At 43.0% G+C, this 21,608-nt stretch overlaps 1 protein-coding gene across 1 annotated transcript; it reads left to right on the top strand.

Annotated features, from left to right (window-relative positions):
* On the top strand, window positions 1–20,089 carry LOC121534512 (ras-related protein Rab-31-like). Its single transcript, XM_041841097.1, has 8 exons — window positions 1–36; window positions 648–727; window positions 2,186–2,267; window positions 2,780–2,841; window positions 3,334–3,415; window positions 4,644–4,750; window positions 5,687–5,796; window positions 19,992–20,089. Exons 1-8 carry the CDS (start codon window positions 1–3, stop codon window positions 20,087–20,089), a joined length of 657 nt encoding a protein of 218 aa, XP_041697031.1.
* Window positions 20,090–21,608: the final 1,519 nt, after the last annotated feature.

Here is a 21,608-nt window from a genome sequence, read left to right as displayed (position 1 = left end):
ATGGCCATACGGGAACTTAAAGTGTGTCTTCTAGGGGTAAATTAAATAAGGTATTGGGCGGTGATTCTCTTTGGAAATTCCTTCTGTCTGCGGTCCGGCTGTATCTTTTTACACTGGGAACACGACCGTTTGAATGCCTATCTGTCTAACTATAATTTGACATCGTATATAAACGGCACTGTTATTATCTTATCTTATCGAAGAATCGTTGTACATTGAGACAAGATTTATTTAGTAAAATAATGTGGAGTCGTAATCATAACCTTTCCCCTGACCTTCATAGGCCTTTAAAATCCCTTTTGTATTGTGTTGTCAGCTATGGGTTGTTGTTGTTTGTTGTACTGCAACATTGTTTGTTTTGTTAGAGATTTCCCTTAACCTGCATTTTTGGAATGGCTCTTCTATTAAATACCAACCGTTACGGCACCATCCCGCTAGAGTTTAAAAAAAAAATAAAGTAACTATTTGGTCCTGCATGACTACACCAACAGATACAGTATGTATGTTTCCTTGGTTACCATAAGCTACACAAACAACACAGGCTACTAGGATGCTTTAGGCAATAACATTACTGTATCTTCTGTACAGATAGAGCAACCCCTACATAGCATTTCACCCAATTTATTCTTATTTTTTTTATTATTAAGGATACAGGAGTGGGCAAGTCTAGTATTGTATGTCGTTTTGTGCAAGACCATTTCGACCACAACGTCAGTCCAACAATAGGGTACGTTGTAAGAGCATTAATACCCTTTTTCTATGCAATAGGCAGCAACAAGTGTGTAATCAGCTTCCTGCCTGTCCTGTTCTGGAGACCTTTCAGGAATATCAAGTTTAATTGCATGACAATCTCAAAATAAAACCAGTGTCTCAAACTCTGTCTTCCACATCCAAGGAAGAAAATGAAATTAGCAAAATATGTGTTGGAAGGATTTTCCAGGAAATAAGGGCTTTATGTCCAAATATTCCATATCTGATTGTGTATTACATTTAAGTCATTTAGCAGATGCTCTTATCCAGAGCGACTTAGTGAGTGCATCAACCCTGGCGTTGTAAGCGCCATGCTCTACCAACTGAGCTACACAGGGCCAGTGTATCTCATAATAGGCCTTGGTGGTTACTGAGTCTAAAACAGTCATCATCCCACATGGGGAAAAATACAGTTATTCTTCTATTCTGTTTTGACCTGTCCTGTTCTGTCCTGCTCTGTCCTGACCTGCCCTGTTCTGTCCTGACCTGTCCTGACCTGCTCTGCTCTGTCCTGTTCTGGCATACTCTGACCTGCTCTGTCCTGTTCTGTACTGCTCTGACCTGCTCTGTCCTGTCCTGTTCTGCTGTGTCCTGAACTATTCTGTCCTGCTCTGCCCTGTCCTGCTCTGCTCTGTCCTGTTCTGGCCTACTCTGACCTGCTCTGTCCTGTTCTGGCCTACTCTGTCCTGTTCTGGCCTACTCTGACCTGCCCTGACCTGCCCTGTTCTGTTCTGACCTGCTCTGTCCTGCTCTGTCCTGTTCTGTACTGCTCTGACCTGCTCTGCCCTGTCCTGTCCTGTTCTGCTGTGTCCTGACCTGTCCTGCTGTGTCCTGACCTGCTCTGTTTTGTCCTGTCCTGTTCTGTCCTGCTCTGACCTGCTCTGCCCTGTCCTGTCCTGCTCTGCTCTGTCCTGACCTGCTCTGTCCTGCTCTGCCCTGATCTGCTCTGACCTGTCCTGCTCTGTTTTGTCCTGACCTGTTCTGTCCTTGACAGTTAGCACTATTCTATGCTACATTCAGACAGTTGTCTTAATGCTAAGGCTATGCTACATTCAGACAGTTGTCTTAATGCTAAGGCTATGCTACATTCAGACAGTTGTCTTAATGCTAAGGCTATGCTACATTCAGACAGTTGTCTTAATGCTAAGGCTATGCTACATTCAGACAGTTGTCTTAATGCTAAGGCTATGCTACATTCAGACAGTTGTCTTAATGCTAAGGCTATGCTACATTCAGACAGTTGTCTTAATGCTAAGGCTATGCTACATTCAGACAGTTGTCTTAATGCTAAGGCTATGCTACATTCAGACAGTTGTCTTAATGCTAAGGCTATGCTACATTCAGACAGTTGTCTTAATGCTAAGGCTATGCTACATTCAGACAGTTGTCTTAATGCTAAGGCTATGCTAGGCCTAATGTTCTGTGTTACTTGCAGGGCATCGTTTTTAACCAAGACAGTGCCGTGTGGACATGAACTACACAAGTTCCTCATCTGGGACACAGCGGGACAGGAAAGGGTGGGTACCTCTTCCTCTTCCTCCTCTTCTTCATCCTTTATCTGTTTATTTCCTCCTCCCTTCTCATTCTTCACCTGTCCACCTTTCTCTCTCACTCAATGGAGGCTGCTGAGGGGAGGACGGCTCATAATAATGGCTGGAATGGAGTCAATGGAATGGCATCAAACACATGGTTTCCATTCCATTGACTCCATTCCATTGACTCCATTCCATCCATTATTATGAGCCGTCCTCCCCTCAGCAGCCTCCACTGCTCTCACTGGTAGGGTTGCCATCTCAAAATAGGACCAATCTCATTCTGGGAGATTAGAAAAACCTGTCCACATTATTTTCTTGTTGACTGGATACAAATAAAACAATCTCCAAAATAAGTTTCACTGCTTTCCGGGAGGTAAAGACCGATTCCTGGAGACTACGGAGGGGTTGGGAATGGACAACCCTACTCACTATTTGATCTGTCCATTGGACAGAGATTTAGTTTGATGTTGTTGTCTTGTCTCGCGTTGCAACAGCCATACTTCCTGGTTCCGATGGTATCTGTCCAATCACTGCTCAAGTGGCTTTTCTTGACTGTGTAACATATGTCTCATGTCATCATGAGAAGGATTCCTATTCTTAGAGAAGATGTGGTTGGTTATTCTGGGACACACCATGGGTTCAGAGTTCAAGGTTCACAGTGTTGATGTGGTGTGATGACTCACAGGGGTGGGGTGTAAATGGAAAAAAGTGCGTACGTGCATTTGAGTGAGGTGAGTGCGTGCGTGTGAGTGTAAATGGAAAAGTGTGTAGGCTGGGCAATATGCTGACCATGCGTGCTGTTGGAATGACTCATCACTACGTCCTTAACACATGGGGAAATAATATCTCAGTTATACTGTTTTGTAAATCACTATAGCTTCTATCTTATCATCAATTTATATTATTTCCTGTTTTATATTTAAACTTGAATGTTTCATTTTTTTTTTTTAACCCTAAAGCTGAAATAGTTAGTTAAACATGGTTAACAGTCATATGAACTGCAACCTCCCCTTGTTCGTAGCTAAGTTAATGTATGGTTGTATTCCAGTTCCGTGTACTACAGAGGCTCTGCCGCTGCTGTCATAGTCTATGACATCACCAAACTGGGAAGGAACGCATCAATATTCTGCGTGGATTCCCAGACTCCAGACATTACAGCACGTTTGTGTTGTCTTGACAACTCCTGTGGTCATTGTCATGCCAGACAGATTTGAGAACAGGGCCTGCACTCATAAAGCCTCTCAGAGTAGCACTGCTGATCTGGGATCAGTTTAGCCTTTTAGATCATTATAATTAAGATGATATTGGACAGGTGGGGACCTGATCCTGATTCTACTTTATGAATACGGGCCCAGACTAGAGAAAGGAGGCTTTGGGGTATAAAAAGCTTTACAAATCAGTCCTGTAGTAAAGTGTAATCTGGTCATTGGTCTGTCTGCCCTGTTCTGTCTGCCCTGATCTGTCTGCCCTGTTCTGTCTGCCTGCCTGTCTGTCCATGTCTGTTCTGTCTGCCCTGTTCTGTCTGCCCTGTTCTGTCTGCCCTGTTCTGTCTGCCCTGTTCTGTCTGCCTGCCTGTCTGTCCATGTCTGTTCTGTCTGCCCTGTTCTGTCTGCCCTGTTCTGTCTGCCTGCCTGTCTGTCCATGTCTGTTCTGTCTGCCCTGTTCTGTTCTGTTCTGTCTGTCTGGCCATGTCTGTTCTGTCTGCCCTGTTCTGTTCTGTCTGCCCTGTTCTGTCCATGTCTGTTCTGTCTGCCCTGTTCTGTTCTGTTCTGTCTGCCTGCCTGTCTGTCTGTTCTGTCTGCCCTGTTCTGTTCTGTCTACCCTGTTCTGTCCATGTCTGTTCTGTCTGCCCTGTTCTGTTCTGTCTGCCCTGTTCTGTCCATGTCTGTTCTGTCTGCCCTGTTCTGTTCTGTTCTGTCTGCCTGCCTGTCTGTCTGTTCTGTCTGCCCTGTTCTGTTCTGTCTACCCTGTTCTGTCCATGTCTGTTCTGTCTGCCCTGTTCTGTTCTGTCTGCCCTGTTCTGTCCATGTCTGTTCTGTCTGCCCTGTTCTGTTCTGTTCTGTCTGCCTGCCTGCCTGTCTGTCTGTTCTGTCTGCCCTGTTCTGTTCTGTCTACCCTGTTCTGTCCATGTCTGTTCTGTCTGCCCTGTTCTGTTCTGTCTGCCCTGTTCTGTTCTGTCTGCCCTGTTCTGTTCTGTCTGCCCTCTTCTGTTCTGTCTGCCCTGTTCTGTTCTGTCTGCCCTGTTCTGTTCTGTCTGCCCTGTTCTGTTCTGTCTGCCCTGTTCTGTTCTGTCTGCCCTGTTCTGTTCTGTTCTGTCTGCCCTCTTCTGTTCTGTCTGTCTGTCTGTCTGGCCATCAGGACTCATTCCAGACACTAAAGAAATGGGTGAAGGAGCTGAAGGAGCACGGTCCTGAGGACATCATTGTAGCCTTGGCAGGGAACAAGAAGGATTTGGGGGACATCAGGTATCAGTCATGTGTTGGTACTTCACCACCACTGTAGAATGAGCCATGTTAAAGGCCTAACGTGGTCATGGGAACCCTGTTGATTGGTCACCTTGCCACGGTGTTGTGTATGGCTGTTCCTGGGACTCAGCTAAACAACTCTGCTCTGTAGTCCTTAAGGACCCCTTTGATTGACAGGACCTCGATGTCCACCTTTCTTATATTTTAAGACTAGGAAGTATTAGCCTAGCTACCAGTCTCAAGCTAAGGAAGTGTAGGAAGTTCACAACAAAGGTTTCATTTTCTTTACTTAACAACTAAAATACTATTCTGAGCTGACATTCTCACGAGTGTGTAACCTCACCCCTATACGTTAAAGGCTAAGTTTGTTATGGAAGCCCTGTTGTTGAGTCCGCTACAAGACCATGGTGCTTGCCTATGGAGCAGTGAGGGGAACGGCACCTCTGTACCTTCGGGCTCTGATCAGTCCCTACACCCAAACGAGGGCATTGCGTTCATCCACCTCTGGCCTGCTGGCTCCCCTTCCTCTGCGGAAGCATAGTTCCCGCTCAGCCCAGTCAAAACTGTTCGCTGCTCTGGCACCCCAATGGTGGAACAAGCTCCCTCACGACGCCAGGACAGCGGAGTCACTCACCACCTTCCGGAGACATTTGAAACCCCACCTCTTTAAGGAATACCTGGGATAGGATAAAGTAATCCTTCTACCCCCCCCCAAAATTGTAAAGTGGTTATCCCACTGGCTATAGGGTGAACGCACCAATTGGTGAGTCGCTCTGGATAAGAGCGTCTGCTAAATGACGTAAATGTGCCCTTGAGCAAGGCACTTAACCCTAATTGCTCCTGTAAGTCGCTCTGGATAAGAGCGTCTGCTAAATGACTAAAATGTAAATGTAAATGAGTCAACCTAAGCTGTAGTTTTAGTTTCTCCTTTAACAGGGAAGTTCCTATGAAGGAAGCTAAGGACTTTGCTGAGTCCATTGCAGCTATCTTCATGGAGACCAGCGCCAGAAACGCTGTCAACGTGGAGGAGCTCTTTCAGAAGATCAGTAAGTGTTTCTAGTTCAGCGTTTATGTTGGCAAGGTGGTTCATTCCACCCGAACCACATCAAACACTGTTTAGTTTGTTTATCGTGAATTGTTAATGCGTCCATAAGGTGTTCTAAACTAGAGCATCCCTTGTGAATGTCTTTTGACGTCTGTTCGTTGTAGACATCACAACATTCCATTCAACCTCGTAAGACAGAGTAGTGGTCCTCTGTAGCTCAGCTGGTAGAGCACGGCGCTTGTAACGCCAGGGTAGTGGGTTCGATCCCCGGGACCACCCATACACAAAAATGTATGCGCACATGACTGTGAGTCGCTTTGGATAAAAGCGTCTGCTAAATGGCATATTATATTGGCACAGTGCCTGTTAACAGCTCTCTTTTGGACACATCTTAACTTCCACTTTAAGTCAGATTTTCACTTAGTCTCCCATTGACATTATTGTATGACTAAGTGACAATTCAACTTAAGTGAAAGTTAGGATTCACCACTTAAAGGGATGTAGTGCGAGATCTTGTCAATTAAGCCCCTTTTCTACATACCCAGAGTCAGAGGAACTCATGGATACCATTTAGCTTCTGGAGCCATTGCTAACGCTAGTTACTCCAGAAACATTTAAAGTCATTTAGCAGACGCTCTTATCCAGAGCGACTTACACATTGGTGCATTCAACTTAGGATAGCCAGTGGGACACAACCACCCTTTTTTTTTTTTATGGGGAGGGGGGGCGTGTAGAAGGATTACTGTTATACTATTCCATGGAATAGTACCCCCTCCCCCCACGACCTCAACTTCCTTCAAACTGCACCTGGTTGTTTAAACTGCACCTGGTTGTTTAAACTGCACCTGGTTGTTTAAACTGCACCTTCAAACTGATCCTGTGATGTGTTTCAGGTTGTCGTAGTAAATATATAATGTTATAGCTTGGTCTGACTAAAATCTTGTGCATGACCCATTTTGTGTTGGGCCTTTTCAATACAATGGACAAAAAGAGTCCTATCTTGTCAGCCTTGTCAGCAGGTGGCTATGGACAACACCCACGCCATAGGTCTCTCAGTTCTTCCAACTCACGAGTTCTTGCTCTGAGGACACACACACACCCCCACACACACACACACATACACACACACACACACACACACACACATACACACACACACACACACACACACACATACACACACATACACACACACACACACACACACACACATACACACACACACACACACACACACACAAAAATCCCCTTCTCTTAGGCTGAACATCTGAAGACAGAGAACCCGACTCAGAGCCAATGCAACAGTGACACTAGCCTGGAGGTGACCTCGCCCAACTCATCAGGACCAATCAGAAGATCAGAACTACTAGATTCAACCTACTTCATTTTATTGTATAAAATGTCAGCACACAATGTTTTGGGGCTCTCTCAGATATCTCCCTACGAGATTGACGAACGGGTCCGTGCACGCGATTCCAGATATCTTTACCTCTGAATAAACTGCCTTATATTATACAATTATCCACCTTGTCCAAAAGTCTCTACTTGGTCTCCGTTCTCCAGTAAACTTGTGTTTATCAACAAAATTGGTAGCAGAGGATGGTTTTCTTCTCTGAATTCGGTCCATAGAAAGTTGATAGAGAAAGGAGACAAGTAAGAGACGGATCAGAACGGACGGGTGACCTGTTCGCAGGAGCAGCCGGGAATCCAGCTCGCCTCAGGAAACTGATCTAGACGGCCGTCAATACAAAGGTAAGCAGAACCTGTTAAAACAAAATCTGCATATTGTATTATAGGATAAACCAAAATTAAGATCAGTAGTACTGAGCGTGAGTATGGATTACTGTTAAATTTATAACATATCTATTATGACTCAAAAGGCACATGTGTAAAGATATCTGAATTCTTTAGGTTTTTACTGTTGAAATGTGACTCTCTAGGTGAGGAGTCTAGTTACAGTGGTTCACAAGAGAAGGACCCTTTTATTTTTACTGTTGAAATGTGACTCTCTAGGTGAGGAGTCTAGTTACAGAGGTGTTGGTTCACAAGAGAAGGACCCTTTTATTTTTACTGTTGATATCTGAAATCTTAGGTTTTTACTGTTGAAATGTGACTCTAAGAGAAGAAGTCTAGTTACAGTGGTTCACAAGAGAAGGACCGACTTTTATTTTCTGTTGAAGTGTGGCTCTCTAGTGAGGAGCCTATTACAGAGGTTTGGTTCACAAGAGATGGACCCTTTTATTTGATCCACAAGAGAAGGATCTGGTGGCTTGATAAAAAGATTCAGATAGTCGGATTGAGTTAATTCCGTGAGAATCCAAGTCCAGAAAAGGTTCTCCCAACTAGACGCCAGTTGAATGGTTTAAACAACTGGGAGTCTCCTTGAGGAGAATCAATAAAATAAAATAAAAATACAAGTTCAGATAGTCGGGCAATGGTTGACTTGGCACTCAACTAGATGTACTGTGAGGAACTCAAACTGAATTCGTGTGTTGATGTTGATATGTAAATGCAAAATGTAAATGTTGAAAATGTTAACCTGAATGTTGTGTAAGATTGGCCGTTTCATGAGACTAACTAGTTGATAACTTTTAAGAGGACCACCGAGTCCTATTTGGCCTGTTATGTAGCCGCTGCGCTGAAAGCTGACTTGTACTTTTTCCCTCTTGTGGTGTTGGTATTTCCCTAAATTCTAAAATTAAATTGATAATTATTTTAGGAGCGCTCGAGTTTGCTAATATATTCTTCCAAAAGGGCGATTCTGATACCTTTTGGGAAAATATATAATAACTCGAATACCTGAAAAACAATAATAACTTTTGCAAATAATTCCTAGAATTAGATTGATAATTATTTTAGGAGCGCTTGAGTTTGTTAATATATTCTTCCAAAAGGGCGATTCTGATACCTTTTGGGAAAATATATAATAGCTCGAGTACCTGAAAGACAATAATAACTTTTGCAAAATAATTCCTGGGATTAAATTGATGATTGTTTTGGGAGCGCTCGGGTTTGCTAATATATTGTTCCAAAAGGGCGATTCTGATACCTTTTGGGAAAATATATAATAACTCGAATAACTGAAAAACAATAATACCTTTTGCAAAATAATTCCTAATAATAAATTATTGAAAATTCTTTGTGTACGAGGGTGGGGCACCTGAGATAAGTCGGTGTTGGCACCAAGAATACATTGCTGGCCTCGGCCAGTGACGGGCTAAGTACACTAAGATAGTCGGACCTTACCCGAAATTCTATATACATATATATATATATATATATATACTGAAATAGCCATGGCCGTCACTACTATCCCTGATAGGTTGTTTCCACATTTAAAAGGTCCTATTTTAGATAGGTTGTGTGGTAGGTGTGTTTTGACGTATGAGTGGATAAGATTTTACCCATCATTAGGTGGGGGCAGGGACGGCCTGTTCAATAGGGCGATATGGGCGACGCACTGCCAAACGGGAAAAGGAAGGGATTTTTTTTCTAATCAATTATATCACGGCAACAGTAGTTATCAGTGTTGTAATCTATACGTCTGATCTGCCACAGTGCCACACTGCCACTAAATGTCGAATCAGGCTAAAGTCGTGCTTCAAATGGCTCCACCCCCTTTTGGGGGCGATTTCAGTCAGATTGAAAATCGCCCAGAACTTCTGTCATAGACTCCCATGTAAAATCTATTTTTTTCAAATTTCAGAGCCTTCAATACAATCTCAATGGGTGTCTGTGGGCTTGCACTTACGCGCTTTCGTCACATGAACGTAACTAAGAAAAGAGAGGGTAGCAGCGTCAATCAATTCACTACTACTATCAACATGGCTAGGCTTCAGTGCAACTCGATTGTGTCTTTGAAAGAATTTCCTTTTTGTCGGCGAACAAATGAAGATAAATTGGCAACGAAACAATTAGGACCTCCCAGACCAAATTTAATAATTCAACAGGTTTCTACTAAAGGGGGAAGTCCTACACCCGAGGATTTTCCAAAAAATGGTACGAACGAAAAAATAACATTGCCACTCAACTGGATGAGGGATACAGGCTAGCTGTCCGCCGCCACAACGATGAGGTTAGTGTTGATAATCACAAGTTTACTGGAGAACTGAGACCAAGTAGAGACTTTGGACAGGGTGGATATGGTTATATTGTGATATTGTCAATACAGTATATCGTAAAGTATCACTATGTAACTCGATTTCTTTCACCCCAATCCCTCAAATTAACGGTAAATAACTGAATTGTTTGCCCCACATTTAGCTAAGATGATTAGCTAGCCAGCTAAAATGTTTTATTTAGTTAGCAGTCGCATCTACAATAGTTTACTGTCAATAACATGTCTCCAAAAATGACGTGGTGTCTCCAATTGTGTTGACATTTTACAATTGCGATGCGCATCCATGAGTATCCACTTTCTGTAGCTCAGCTGGTAGAGCACGGCGCTTGTAACGCCAAGGTAGTGGGTTCGATCCCCGGGACCACCCATACACAAAAATGTATGCACGCATGACTGTAAGTCGCTTTGGATAAAAGCGTCTGCTAAATGGCATATTATTATTATTATTATTATTATTCCAGCCTTGTGTAGGTCTCCAATTTTGTCCCTGACATCCTTGGAGAGCTCTTTGGTCTTGGCCATGGTGGAGAGTTTGGAATCTGATTGATTGATTGCTTCTGTGGACAGGTGTCTTTTATACAGGTAACAAGCTGAGATTAGGAGCACTCCCTGAGATCAGTCAATAAATGATTCTGGTATTGACTTATATGCTGCCCCTGTCTTCATGTTGTTGCTGGACATATCTTTTTAAAAATGTGTGTAGGTCACCTAAATCATCAGAAAAATTGCCCCTCCTGAGAATTTTTTCAGGAGCCGCCACTGGGTGGGGGAGAATCACCGAAATTGACCAGAGGTACTAAATTCTCGGAGATGCCAGCTATCTCTGTAATTTCACATTTAAAACATTCCATTTAAATGGTTGTGTGAAAGGTGCAGTTAACCTGAGAAAAAAAATCTCTAAGGGATCCAGTTGCTTCTGTGACTTCACATAATGAAGGTGCCTAAATAAGGCTGTGTGAAGGGTGGCAGTCGAACTGAGAATGTGTTCTAGGACGCTTTGATAGCCTGAATACATTAAGCATTGTAATTCCAATTGGCTTTTTTGGGTTGTGTGTTTTTATGTATTATAACGCGTTAATGGGTGATGGGAAGTTATAGTGAAACTTATGAAACTGAATACCAATCTGTAAAATTGTGAGAAAACTGACGGAACTTTCTGCAGCTCTCTCCAAACAGATTCACAAGGTCCAAGAGGGGGAGCTGACGGGAGATCCGGCGCCACTGAAGGTAAAAGTGGGAGACTGGGTGAGGGTGAAAGTCCACAAAAGAAAGTGGCTGGAACCCAGGTGGACTGGACCGTACGAAGTGAAGGAGGTTACTTCACACTCAGTCCAGGTCAGAGGTAAATCAGGCGCACCCTGGCACCATCTAACACACTGCACTCCAGCCCCCACTCCTTCCAGACCATTGTCTGAAGTAAGAGCTGATTTGAGCAGCGAGAACCAATCCTGACAACACAATGAAGAAACCCTTATGGGAACAACAATCTCACCCAGGGTGAAGAATAACTTTTTTCCCCCTGGGAGAGATTGGGAGTGTCTGAATGTTTGTATGTATGTTTTCTGATAGGAATTGGACTCCTGCTGGGCACTCCTTATGAGGGGTTGTTGTGTGAAGCTATTTTGAATTACTTGTTAAATTGACTTATAATATAGAAGAGGTGGCTAAGGGATTTTTAACAGTACCAACCATGGGGGGCAAATCCTCACAAGAGGTCCCAGAATTTACTGGGGACGAGAAATGTTTGATGTAATTAAAATGGAATCCAGGAATAGAAGAAATCTCCATTATATAACCAAAGGAGGGGGCCAGTACCCACTGATAGCCTTACCTAATCTATTGGCGGGGAATGAAAGGGGCCCCAGCAACCTTAGATGTATACAGTAATAATAATATGCCATTTAGCAGACAGGCCATGAACACAGAGGACGTGGCCAGAGCGGTAGAAAGAATGACCCACCCCATGACAGGAATAGTAAGGTTTGGGCTGCCGTTAGAGGGCAGTGGGTTTCAGGGGATGCCCATAGGACACTTTTGCCATGGGCCGATTACGGAGAGTATGTTGGGAAAATAACTGAATTGTGTAATAGTCTCAGAGAGACATGCAATCCATCAGACAGGAGAGAGGAGAGAGAAGTCCATCCCCCAGCTTTGAGCGTGAGAAAGAGGAAGATAAGGCGTGATTAGTCCTTGAGGGAGAAATAGTAGACTCTAGTGGGGGGAAGACTAAGGAACCCTTTTGATCCAAATTGTGAGGTGTTTGAATTGGCTACTATTGACTCAGCACTTCAACAGGAACAGAGAAACCTAATTTGGCATTGACAGTAATGGGTATGAAAATTAATTGGATGATGGGGTTTTGTGTTGAATTAGAGACAGTGAGACTATTAGTCAATACCTAGGAGAGAAGAGAGGTTACGGTAGCAAAGACAGACAAGAAGGAAATAGTAATAGTGGAGACAGGAGTGAGTGGAAGTGTTACAATTGTGACAAAACGGGACATTTTGCTAGAGAATGTGAGGAACCGTGTAGTTACTGCAAGGAAAGGGCACCAGTTAAGAAACTGTAGGCAGAAGGGGAAGAGAGAAATCAGGAGTCCTCATGACCTGGCTGTTTGGTTGTTGTTTTTAATTGGGGTTTTCAAATAGAAAACAACACACCTAGTATGATGTTAATAAAGTCTTGTTGTTTCAATTTTGGAGGGTTTTCAGCAGGTCAAGGGTTATAGGTCTTAAAGGTGCACACAGTGAATTTTATGGATTTTTTAGGTTTTGGCTGAGTTTGGGGTATATATGATTTCTTATGAGAATGAATGTCATGAGGACTTAATGAACACTTGGGATAACTAACATTTATGAAATATTTAGAATAATGGTAATGTTTAGTATACTATGGGATTAAACAGTTCGTTAAATGATTTCAATGGCCTCTGAACTCTGTTTTAACATTCTGGTGTTATTTTAATCATCCACACTAGTAAATTCTAAAGGCATGAGAGGAGGACTTTAAGATAGTTTATTTTACTAAGTTGAGGGTAAAATAGGTAGGTGGTAACAGTGGCGGCTCCTGAAAAAATTCTCAGGAGGGGCAATTTTTCTGATGATTTAGGTGACCTACACACATTTAAAAAAAAGATATGTCCAGCAACAACATGAAGACAGGGGCAGCATATAAGTCAATACCAGAAGCATTTATTGACTGATCTCAAAAGTGTTGGCTTACCAGGGTTGGTGGAGCCCTCAGTTTCATCTTTGCCTCGCAAAGCTAACTCAAACACTCCGCAAAACTTCACACACTGGATTAGCCGGCTGAGGATGTGGCGGTTCTTGCTAATGTCGTAGTAAATATATTTGTTATAGTGAATATGGAATATGATATGTTGAGTAAAATGTTGTGCTAAGATCTATTTAGGTCAGGAGCTGGTTATAAGTTCTGTTCCTATCCAATAACAATGGACAAAAGGGTCCTATCTTGTCAGCCTTGTCAGCAGGTGGCCAAGGACAACACCCACGCCATAGGCCTCTCAGTTCTTCCAACTCACGAGTTCTTGCTCTGAGGACACACACACACACACACACAAACACACACACACACACATCATCACTGTTAAACACACACACACACACACTCATCATCACTGTTAAACACACACACACACACACACAAAAATCCCTCTCTTAGGCTGAACATTTGAAGACAGAGAACCCGACTCAGAGCCAATGCAACAGTGACAGTAGCCTGGAGGTGACCTCGCCCAACTCATCAGGACCAATCAGAAGATCAGAACTACTAGATTGAACCTACTTCATTTATTGCATAAAATGTCTGCACACAATGTTTCGGGGCTCTCTTCAGATAATAATAATAATAATAATAATAATATGCCATTTAGCAGACGCTTTTATCCAAAGCGACTTACAGTCATGCGTGCATACATTTTTGTGTATGGGTGGTCCCGGGGATCGAACCCACTACCTTGGCGTTACAAGCACCATGCTCTACCAGCTGAGCTACAGAAAGTGGATACTCATGGATGCGCATTGCAATTGTAAAATGTCAACACAATTGGAGACACCACGTCATTTTTGGAGACATGTTATTGACAGTAAACTATTGTAGATGCGACTGCTAACTAAATAAAACATTTTAGCTGGCTAGCTAATCATCTTAGCTAAATGTGGGGCAAACAATTCAGTTATTTACCGTTAATTTGAGGGATTGGGGTGAAATAAATCGAGTTACATAGTGATACTTTACGATATACTGTATTGACAATATCGCAATATTTTAGCGCTAGTTGGCTGTACCTGCACCAAAACACCATTATTGTTCCTTCATAGCTTGTTCTCAATCTTTTCACATTGGGAGCCAATTAGTTTTCAGCACTTTTATTTCCATGACTGATCAAAACTCGTTCTCATGGCTTTCTGATCCCTCTGCAACAGACATATGGTGCGCAATAAAATCACAGTATCGAATCGCAATACGTATAGAATCATGAGACTCGCAATGCTGATGCATATATCTTATCGTGAGGTTCCTGGCAATTCCCAGCCCAAGTTCATTTGCCACAACAAATCTCTTCGCTAGCAAACGCTAATATTTTGGTAAGTGATGCAAATAGTGAACTATGTAGGGCCAGGATGTAAAATATATGTAGCTGCAGCAATTTCTCTTATCTGATATGGTAAGTAATGGGGCTTAATTTATAGCTTATAGTTTGACGAACGGGTCCGTGAACGCGATTCCAGATATATTTACCTCTGAATAAACTGCCTTTATTACACCATATCCACATCCAGTAAACTTGTGATTATCAACACTAACCTCATCGTTGTGGCGGCGGACAGCTAGCCTGTATCCCTCGTCATCCAGTTGAGTGAGTGGCAATGTCTTTTTTCGTTCGTACCAATTTTTGGAAAATCCTCGGGTGTAGGACTTTCCGCCTTTAGTAGAAACCTGTTGAATTATTAAATTTGGTCTGGGAGGTCCTAATTGTTTCGTTGCCAATTTATCTTAATTTGTTCGCCGACAAAAAGGAACTTCTTTCAAAGACACAATCGAGTTGGACTGAAGCCTAGCCATTTTGATAGTAGTAGTGAATTGATTGAGGCTGCTACCTGGTCTTTTCTTAGTTACGTTCATTCGTGGTTACGTTATGTATGACGAAAGCGCGTAAGTGCAAGCCCACAGACACCCATAGAGAATGTATTGAAAGCTTTGAAATGTGAAACAAATAGATTTTACATGACAGGCTATGAGAGACTTCTGGGCGATTTTCAACCTGACTGAAATCGCCCAAAAAACGGGGCGGGGCCATTTGAAGCACGACTTTAGCCTGATTTGACATTTAGTGGCTGTCAGATCAGACGTGAACACTGATAACTGCTGTTGCCGTGATATAATTTTTTATAAATTTATAAATTTTTTAAATAATTTTTTATTTTTTTATAATTGATTAGAAAAAAAATCCCTTCCTTTTCCCGTTTGGCAGTGCGTCGCCCATATCGCCCTATTGAACAAGCCGTCCCTGGGTGGTAATATTGACACATGGCCAAATCATGTGTCAAAAAGGGGGATGGTTGGATTAAATATTAAATATATACGAAGGAGAGGACAAAATACTTAAAAAAAAAAAAAAAAACTTGTATGATAGTTTATTAACCACACCTGTATGTCAGAGGTTTTGTGCCCCACAGGTGAACTAAAGGAGAAGGTGACCTATTCTATCTAACCAGGAGACTGAATCAGGCCTGGCGGGAAGGGCCCTACCAAGTACTGCCTTTGCCAGCAGAATAGCTGAGAGATCCATCTGGGTCCATGTCACACACTGTAAAAAGGCAAAACCAGCTACACCTGACGAACAAACACAGAGTTAGGAGAAAGATCCGATTACCACTAGGGCTCGGGGGTTGGCTCCTTAACGAAGATTCCCTTACCCTGTCTGATCATCCCTGTGTGAGGTCGATAGAAGGTAAAGCAATGGGTTGGCCTCTGGCATCTGACATGTTCTCAGGGCAAGGGTGGGGATTCACAGGTCTCCCGACGGTAGGTAGCTGTCTGATTGTGGGGGCCATATTCCTAACACACACGGACCCTCCTGTTTCAGCCAGAAGTGGTAGTTAACCTAACACAAGTTGAAAAGGCATAGGAGACAGCTAGACGTAGGGAAAGGGGAAATTCTAGAGTAAACCTCTCTGAGGGAGGTAGTGAGACCGGGGCTGTGATAAAGATAGTGCAAAACTATAGACCTGGAGGAAGTGGTACAGGTGGAAACGGGGTATAGAAATCTTAACCTGTGGTTGGAATGGATTCAGTATATGGCAAAAACGATGTCTAAAGAGGACTGTTTTGCCTGTGGGACAGCCAAACCAAGGTTAACAACTACTCAGTTCCCTTTGACAGGCTTTGACTCTCTGTCAAGTTTATCCTCCATGCAAGCCACCCTGGGAATGTGGTGAAAGAGTCTTATGGTAACTTGCACTATCTGTTTCCCCGATAACAAAGTCATCCCGACCTGGGTTGCCTCAGTTTGAAGTCAAAGGGGATTCTAATTGTTTTTCTAGGACTAGTAAGGATAGGATACAGGGTAGGGCCTTTTAGCTCCTGCTCCCACACAGAGAATGTCACACCTAAAGAGACCATGACTAATCTCTCCTCTTTGTTGCAGCCAGAGGATTTTAGGAGCCAAAAACCAGACCCGTGCTGACATCTGATGGATGTGTGGTGATAACTGATTGTGAACTCACCTACATACGCAAACAATCAAACGTGTCAGAGACTGGTGAGTTGTCACATAGAAAGTAGGACCTCCTCCCGGGATCCTTTGATGAAAGGATATATATTGATGGGATCCACAATCAGATCGCAGCTGGGTTTGAATCAAGTAGGTAGCTTGGCGGCAGGTAGCTTAGTGGGTAAGAGCGTTGTGCCAGTAACCGAAAGGTCGCTGGTTCTAATCCCCGAGCCAACTAGGTGAAAAATCTGTCGATGTGCCCTTGAGCAAGGCACTTAACCCTAATTGCTTCTGTAAGTCGCTCTGGATAAGAGCGTCTGCTAAATGACTAAAATGTAAAAAAAATGTAAATGTAAGTATTTTCTGGTGGTCAACAATTAATAAAAATGTAGATTGGATAAATTATATTTAATATAACCAGCAAAATATTTATAAACCACACTCGTGATGCAATAAAGGGATTAGCTGAGCAGACAGCGGCAACTAGCTTAATGACATGGCAGAATAGAATAGCTTTAGATATGCTTTTGGCTGAGCGGGACGGGGTTTGTGTTCTGTTTGGATATATGTGCTGTACTTTCATCTCCAACAATATAGCACCGGACGGGCCCGTGACCAAAGCGCTTGAGTGACCATCACCACGCACCTCGAACGAACTGGTTGAGAACTCTGGTATTGATAGCTCCATAAACGGTTGGTTTGATAACATATTTGGTAAATGGAAAACTATTGTTGTGACTATTCTGGGTGAAGTTATGGCCTCTATGGGTATACTTGTTCTTTGTGGATGTTGCCTTATTTCCTGGCTGAGTGATTGGTTTGGTGAGTACTCTTCTATGGTGGTTACTGGATTTCTGACCCTAGTAATTGTGTTTTTGCTGTTAATGTGTTGTGCTGCTTGCATCGTCCCCTGTCTCAGGAGGTCAGTGGTAGGAGTGGTGCAGGCGTCAGGTATGATGCTGTTGTTACCGGCCCAGGATGATGCAGGTGACTCTGCTACTGACTCTGAGACCAAGCTGGATGATCCATGTTTTGCCTAGTAAAATACATACACGCATTTATTTTCAGTTCTTGCTCATTTATTACCTTATGTTTTTACTAACCACTGTGATTGTTTATTCTTCCTGATGTGAAGGTAAAGGATTCCTGGGTGGCTGGTAGCCAACTCAGTACATGTTAGGTGTAGGGGAGGAATAGAGGGTTAAAATTATTATTTTTATTTTTATTAACATTAAATGTTGTGATTTAATTTCCATATCCTGTTATTCTTAAGGGTGATTATACTCTGTTTAGAGTGACACAATAAAATTGTTGGCTTTTATTTTTAATTGGATCTGTATGTGATGAATAGCTTGGAAGGAATGCATTAAGGAGGAGCACTGTACTGATATGGATTGTTTCACATAACAGGCTGATAAGAACACTCTCTCTTTGTTGTCTGTGAAACTGTCCTTGAACATGGGTACATGGAGTACAGTTAGTGTCTTTTGGGTGCTGACTGTTATACCATTAATAAAAACGTCGATAGAATTAACTACATACATTAATGTTCAAAAAATTAGGCAATTGGACACAACAAGGTTTTGAGGAGGTGCATGGCCAGTTGGCTGCAACCTCTCATGGCTTTCCAAAATCGTATTGCTGTCGACATGCTCCTGGCTGAAAAAGGAGGAGTATGTGCTATGTTTGGTGAACAATGTTGTACCTTTATTCCCAACAATACAGCCTCAGATGGCAGCTTGACTGTCGCCCTGGAAGGGTTACGAACTCTTAATGGCAAAATGAAGAGCCACTCAGGGGTGGATACTTCAATGTGGGACTCTTGGATGGATGCGTTTGGTAAATATAAAACGCTTGTTTCTTCTATACTTGTATCCATCTCTGTTTTTGCTGCAATTCTAGTGCTTTGTGGATGCTGTTGCATTCCATGCATACGGACGCTGACAACCAGGATTATAACCACCGCTATTGATCCAAATCCTGCAGATAACGGTCAGATGTTTCCTTTGCTTGCTATTGACGATGCTGACCAAGGATATCTGGATGATGAATAGCATTTAAGCTTTGTCACGTCTCTTGTGAGACGTGAAGAGGGGGAATGTAAAACTTTATCTTCTGATAAAGTTTTCCCTATTTTGCCAATTGCAGCATTTAAGCTTTTTGTCACGTCTCTTGTGAGACGTGAAGAGGGGGAATGTAAAACTTTATCTTCTGATAAAGTTTTCCCTATTTTGCCAATTGCAGCATTTAAGCTTTTTGTCACGTCTCTTGTGAGACGTGAAGAGGGGAATGTAAAACTTTATCTTCTGATAAAGTTTTCCCTATTTTGCCAATTGCACTATTAGCTTGTGTCACGTCTCTTGTGAGACGTGAAGAGGGGGAATTAAAACTTTATCTTCTGATAAAGTTTTCCCTATTTTGCCAAATTGCAGCATTTAAGCTTTTTGTCACGTCTCTTGTGAGACGTGAAGAGGGGGAATCAAAACTTTATCTTCTGATAAAGTTTTCCCTATTTTGCCAATTACACTGTTAGCTTGTGTCACGTCTTAAGTTTTCCTTCTTTACTGTTACTTGGTCACGTCTCTGGGGAGACGTGAAGAGAGGGATTTGTCGTAGTAAATATATAATGTTATAGCTTGGTCTGACTAAAATCTTGTGCATGACCCATTTTGTGTTGGGCCTTTGTATTCAATACAATGGACAAAAAGAGTCCTATCTTGTCAGCCTTGTCAGCAGGTGGCTATGGACAACACCCACGCCATAGGTCTCTCAGTTCTTCCAACTCACGAGTTCTTGCTCTGAGGACACACACACACCCCCACACACACACACACATACACACACACACACACACACACACACACACATACACACATACACACACACACACACACACACACACATACACACACACACACACACACACACACACACACATACACACACACACACACACACACACACACACACACACACACACACACACACACACACAAAAATCCCCTTCTCTTAGGCTGAACATCTGAAGACAGAGAACCCGACTCAGAGCCAATGCAACAGTGACACTAGCCTGGAGGTGACCTCGCCCAACTCATCAGGACCAATCAGAAGATCAGAACTACTAGATTCAACCTACTTCATTTTATTGTATAAAATGTCAGCACACAATGTTTTGGGGCTCTCTCAGATATCTCCCTACGAGATTGACGAACGGGTCCGTGCACGCGATTCCAGATATCTTTACCTCTGAATAAACTGCCTTATATTATACAATTATCCACCTTGTCCAAAAGTCTCTACTTGGTCTCCGTTCTCCAGTAAACTTGTGTTTATCAACAAGGTAAACAGATACCGCCTCTGGAGAATCCAGACGTTGACAGCAACGAGTCCTTCAAGATAACCCGGCAGCCCCCTCCGTCTAATCAACTCTGCTGCTAGTAAGACCACTGTTGAGTCCCAAATAGTCCCCGAGCACCCTACCCCCTAACACCTAGTCACCTTACAATTAGAAAATTGTAAAGTGGAGAGGGTGTGTGATCCACCTACCTAGCTTATCTGACTTCAAGTTGGAGATATCACCACATTTCCTCTTGGATCTACATGAAGGCCTAGGGAGCAAGGGGTCGGTTCAGAATTCAGCATCAGATTGCCAGTGAGATTATCGCTGTCCTTGGTTCCACGCATCTGCATGGATCAAGTCCACACATCCTCTTGACACCGGGTCCACAATGCACTGCTGCATGGCTCAACTACTTGTGTCCCCTCCACACAGTCCACCATGCATATACCATTCATATACCATTCATGTACCATTCATATACCATTCATATACCATTCATGTACCATTCATATACCATTCATGTACCATTCATATACCATTCATGTACCATTCATATACCATTCATGTACCATGTGGTCCTCTGTAGCTCAGCTGGTAGAGCACGGCGCTTGTAACGCCAAGGTAGTGGGTTCGATTCCTGGGACCACCCATACACAAAAATGTATGCACGCATGACTGTAAGTCGCTTTGGATAAAAGCGTCTGCTAAATGGCATATTATATTATATTATTATGCGTATACTGGTCTCAGGGGAGAGGAGGAGGACAGAACAGTAACCCGTGTCCAGGTCCAGAACCTCTCCCCTATAGCACAGTAACCAGTGTCCAGGTCCAGAACCTCTCACCTATAGCACAGTAACCAGTGTCCAGGTCCAGAACCTCTCACCTATAGCACAGTAACCAGTGTCCAGGTCCAGAACCTCTCACCTATAGCACAGTAACCAGTGTCCAGGTCCAGAACCTCTCACCTATAGCACAGTAACCAGTGTCCAGGTCCAGAACCTCTCACCTATAGCACAGTAACCAGTGTCCAGGTCCAGAACCTCTCACCTATAGCACAGTAACCAGTGTCCAGGTCCAGAACCTCTCACCTATAGCACAGTAACCCGTGTCCAGGTCCAGAACCTCTCACCTATAGCACAGTAACCAGTGTCCAGGTCCAGAACCTCTCACCTATAGCACAGTAACCAGTGTCCAGGTCCAGAACCTCTCACCTATAGCACAGTAACCAGTGTCCAGGTCCAGAACCTCTCCCCTATAGCACAGTAACCAGTGTCCAGGTCCAGAACCTCTCACCTATAGCACAGTAACCAGTGTCCAGGTCCAGAACCTCTCACCTATAACCCATAGAAAGCTACAGTAGGCATATCAAATCAAATCAAATTTTATTTGCCACATGCGCCGAATACAACAGGTGTAGACATTACCGTGAAGTGCTTACTTACAGCCCTTAACCAACAATGCATTTATTTTTTAATAAAAAAGTAAAATAAAACAACAACAACAAACAAGTGTTGAGAAAAAAAGAGCAGAAGTAAAATAAAATAACAGTAGGGAGGCTATATATACAGGGGGGTACCGGTGCAGAGTCAATGTGCGGGGGCACCAGTTAGTTGAG

Source organism: Coregonus clupeaformis, chromosome 21 (assembly GCF_020615455.1).
Source record: "Coregonus clupeaformis isolate EN_2021a chromosome 21, ASM2061545v1, whole genome shotgun sequence".
Taxonomy (NCBI): Eukaryota; Metazoa; Chordata; class Actinopteri; order Salmoniformes; family Salmonidae; genus Coregonus; species Coregonus clupeaformis.
The sequence above is the reverse complement of the archived record's forward strand: the minus strand, read 5'-3'. Positions and strand labels throughout refer to the sequence as shown.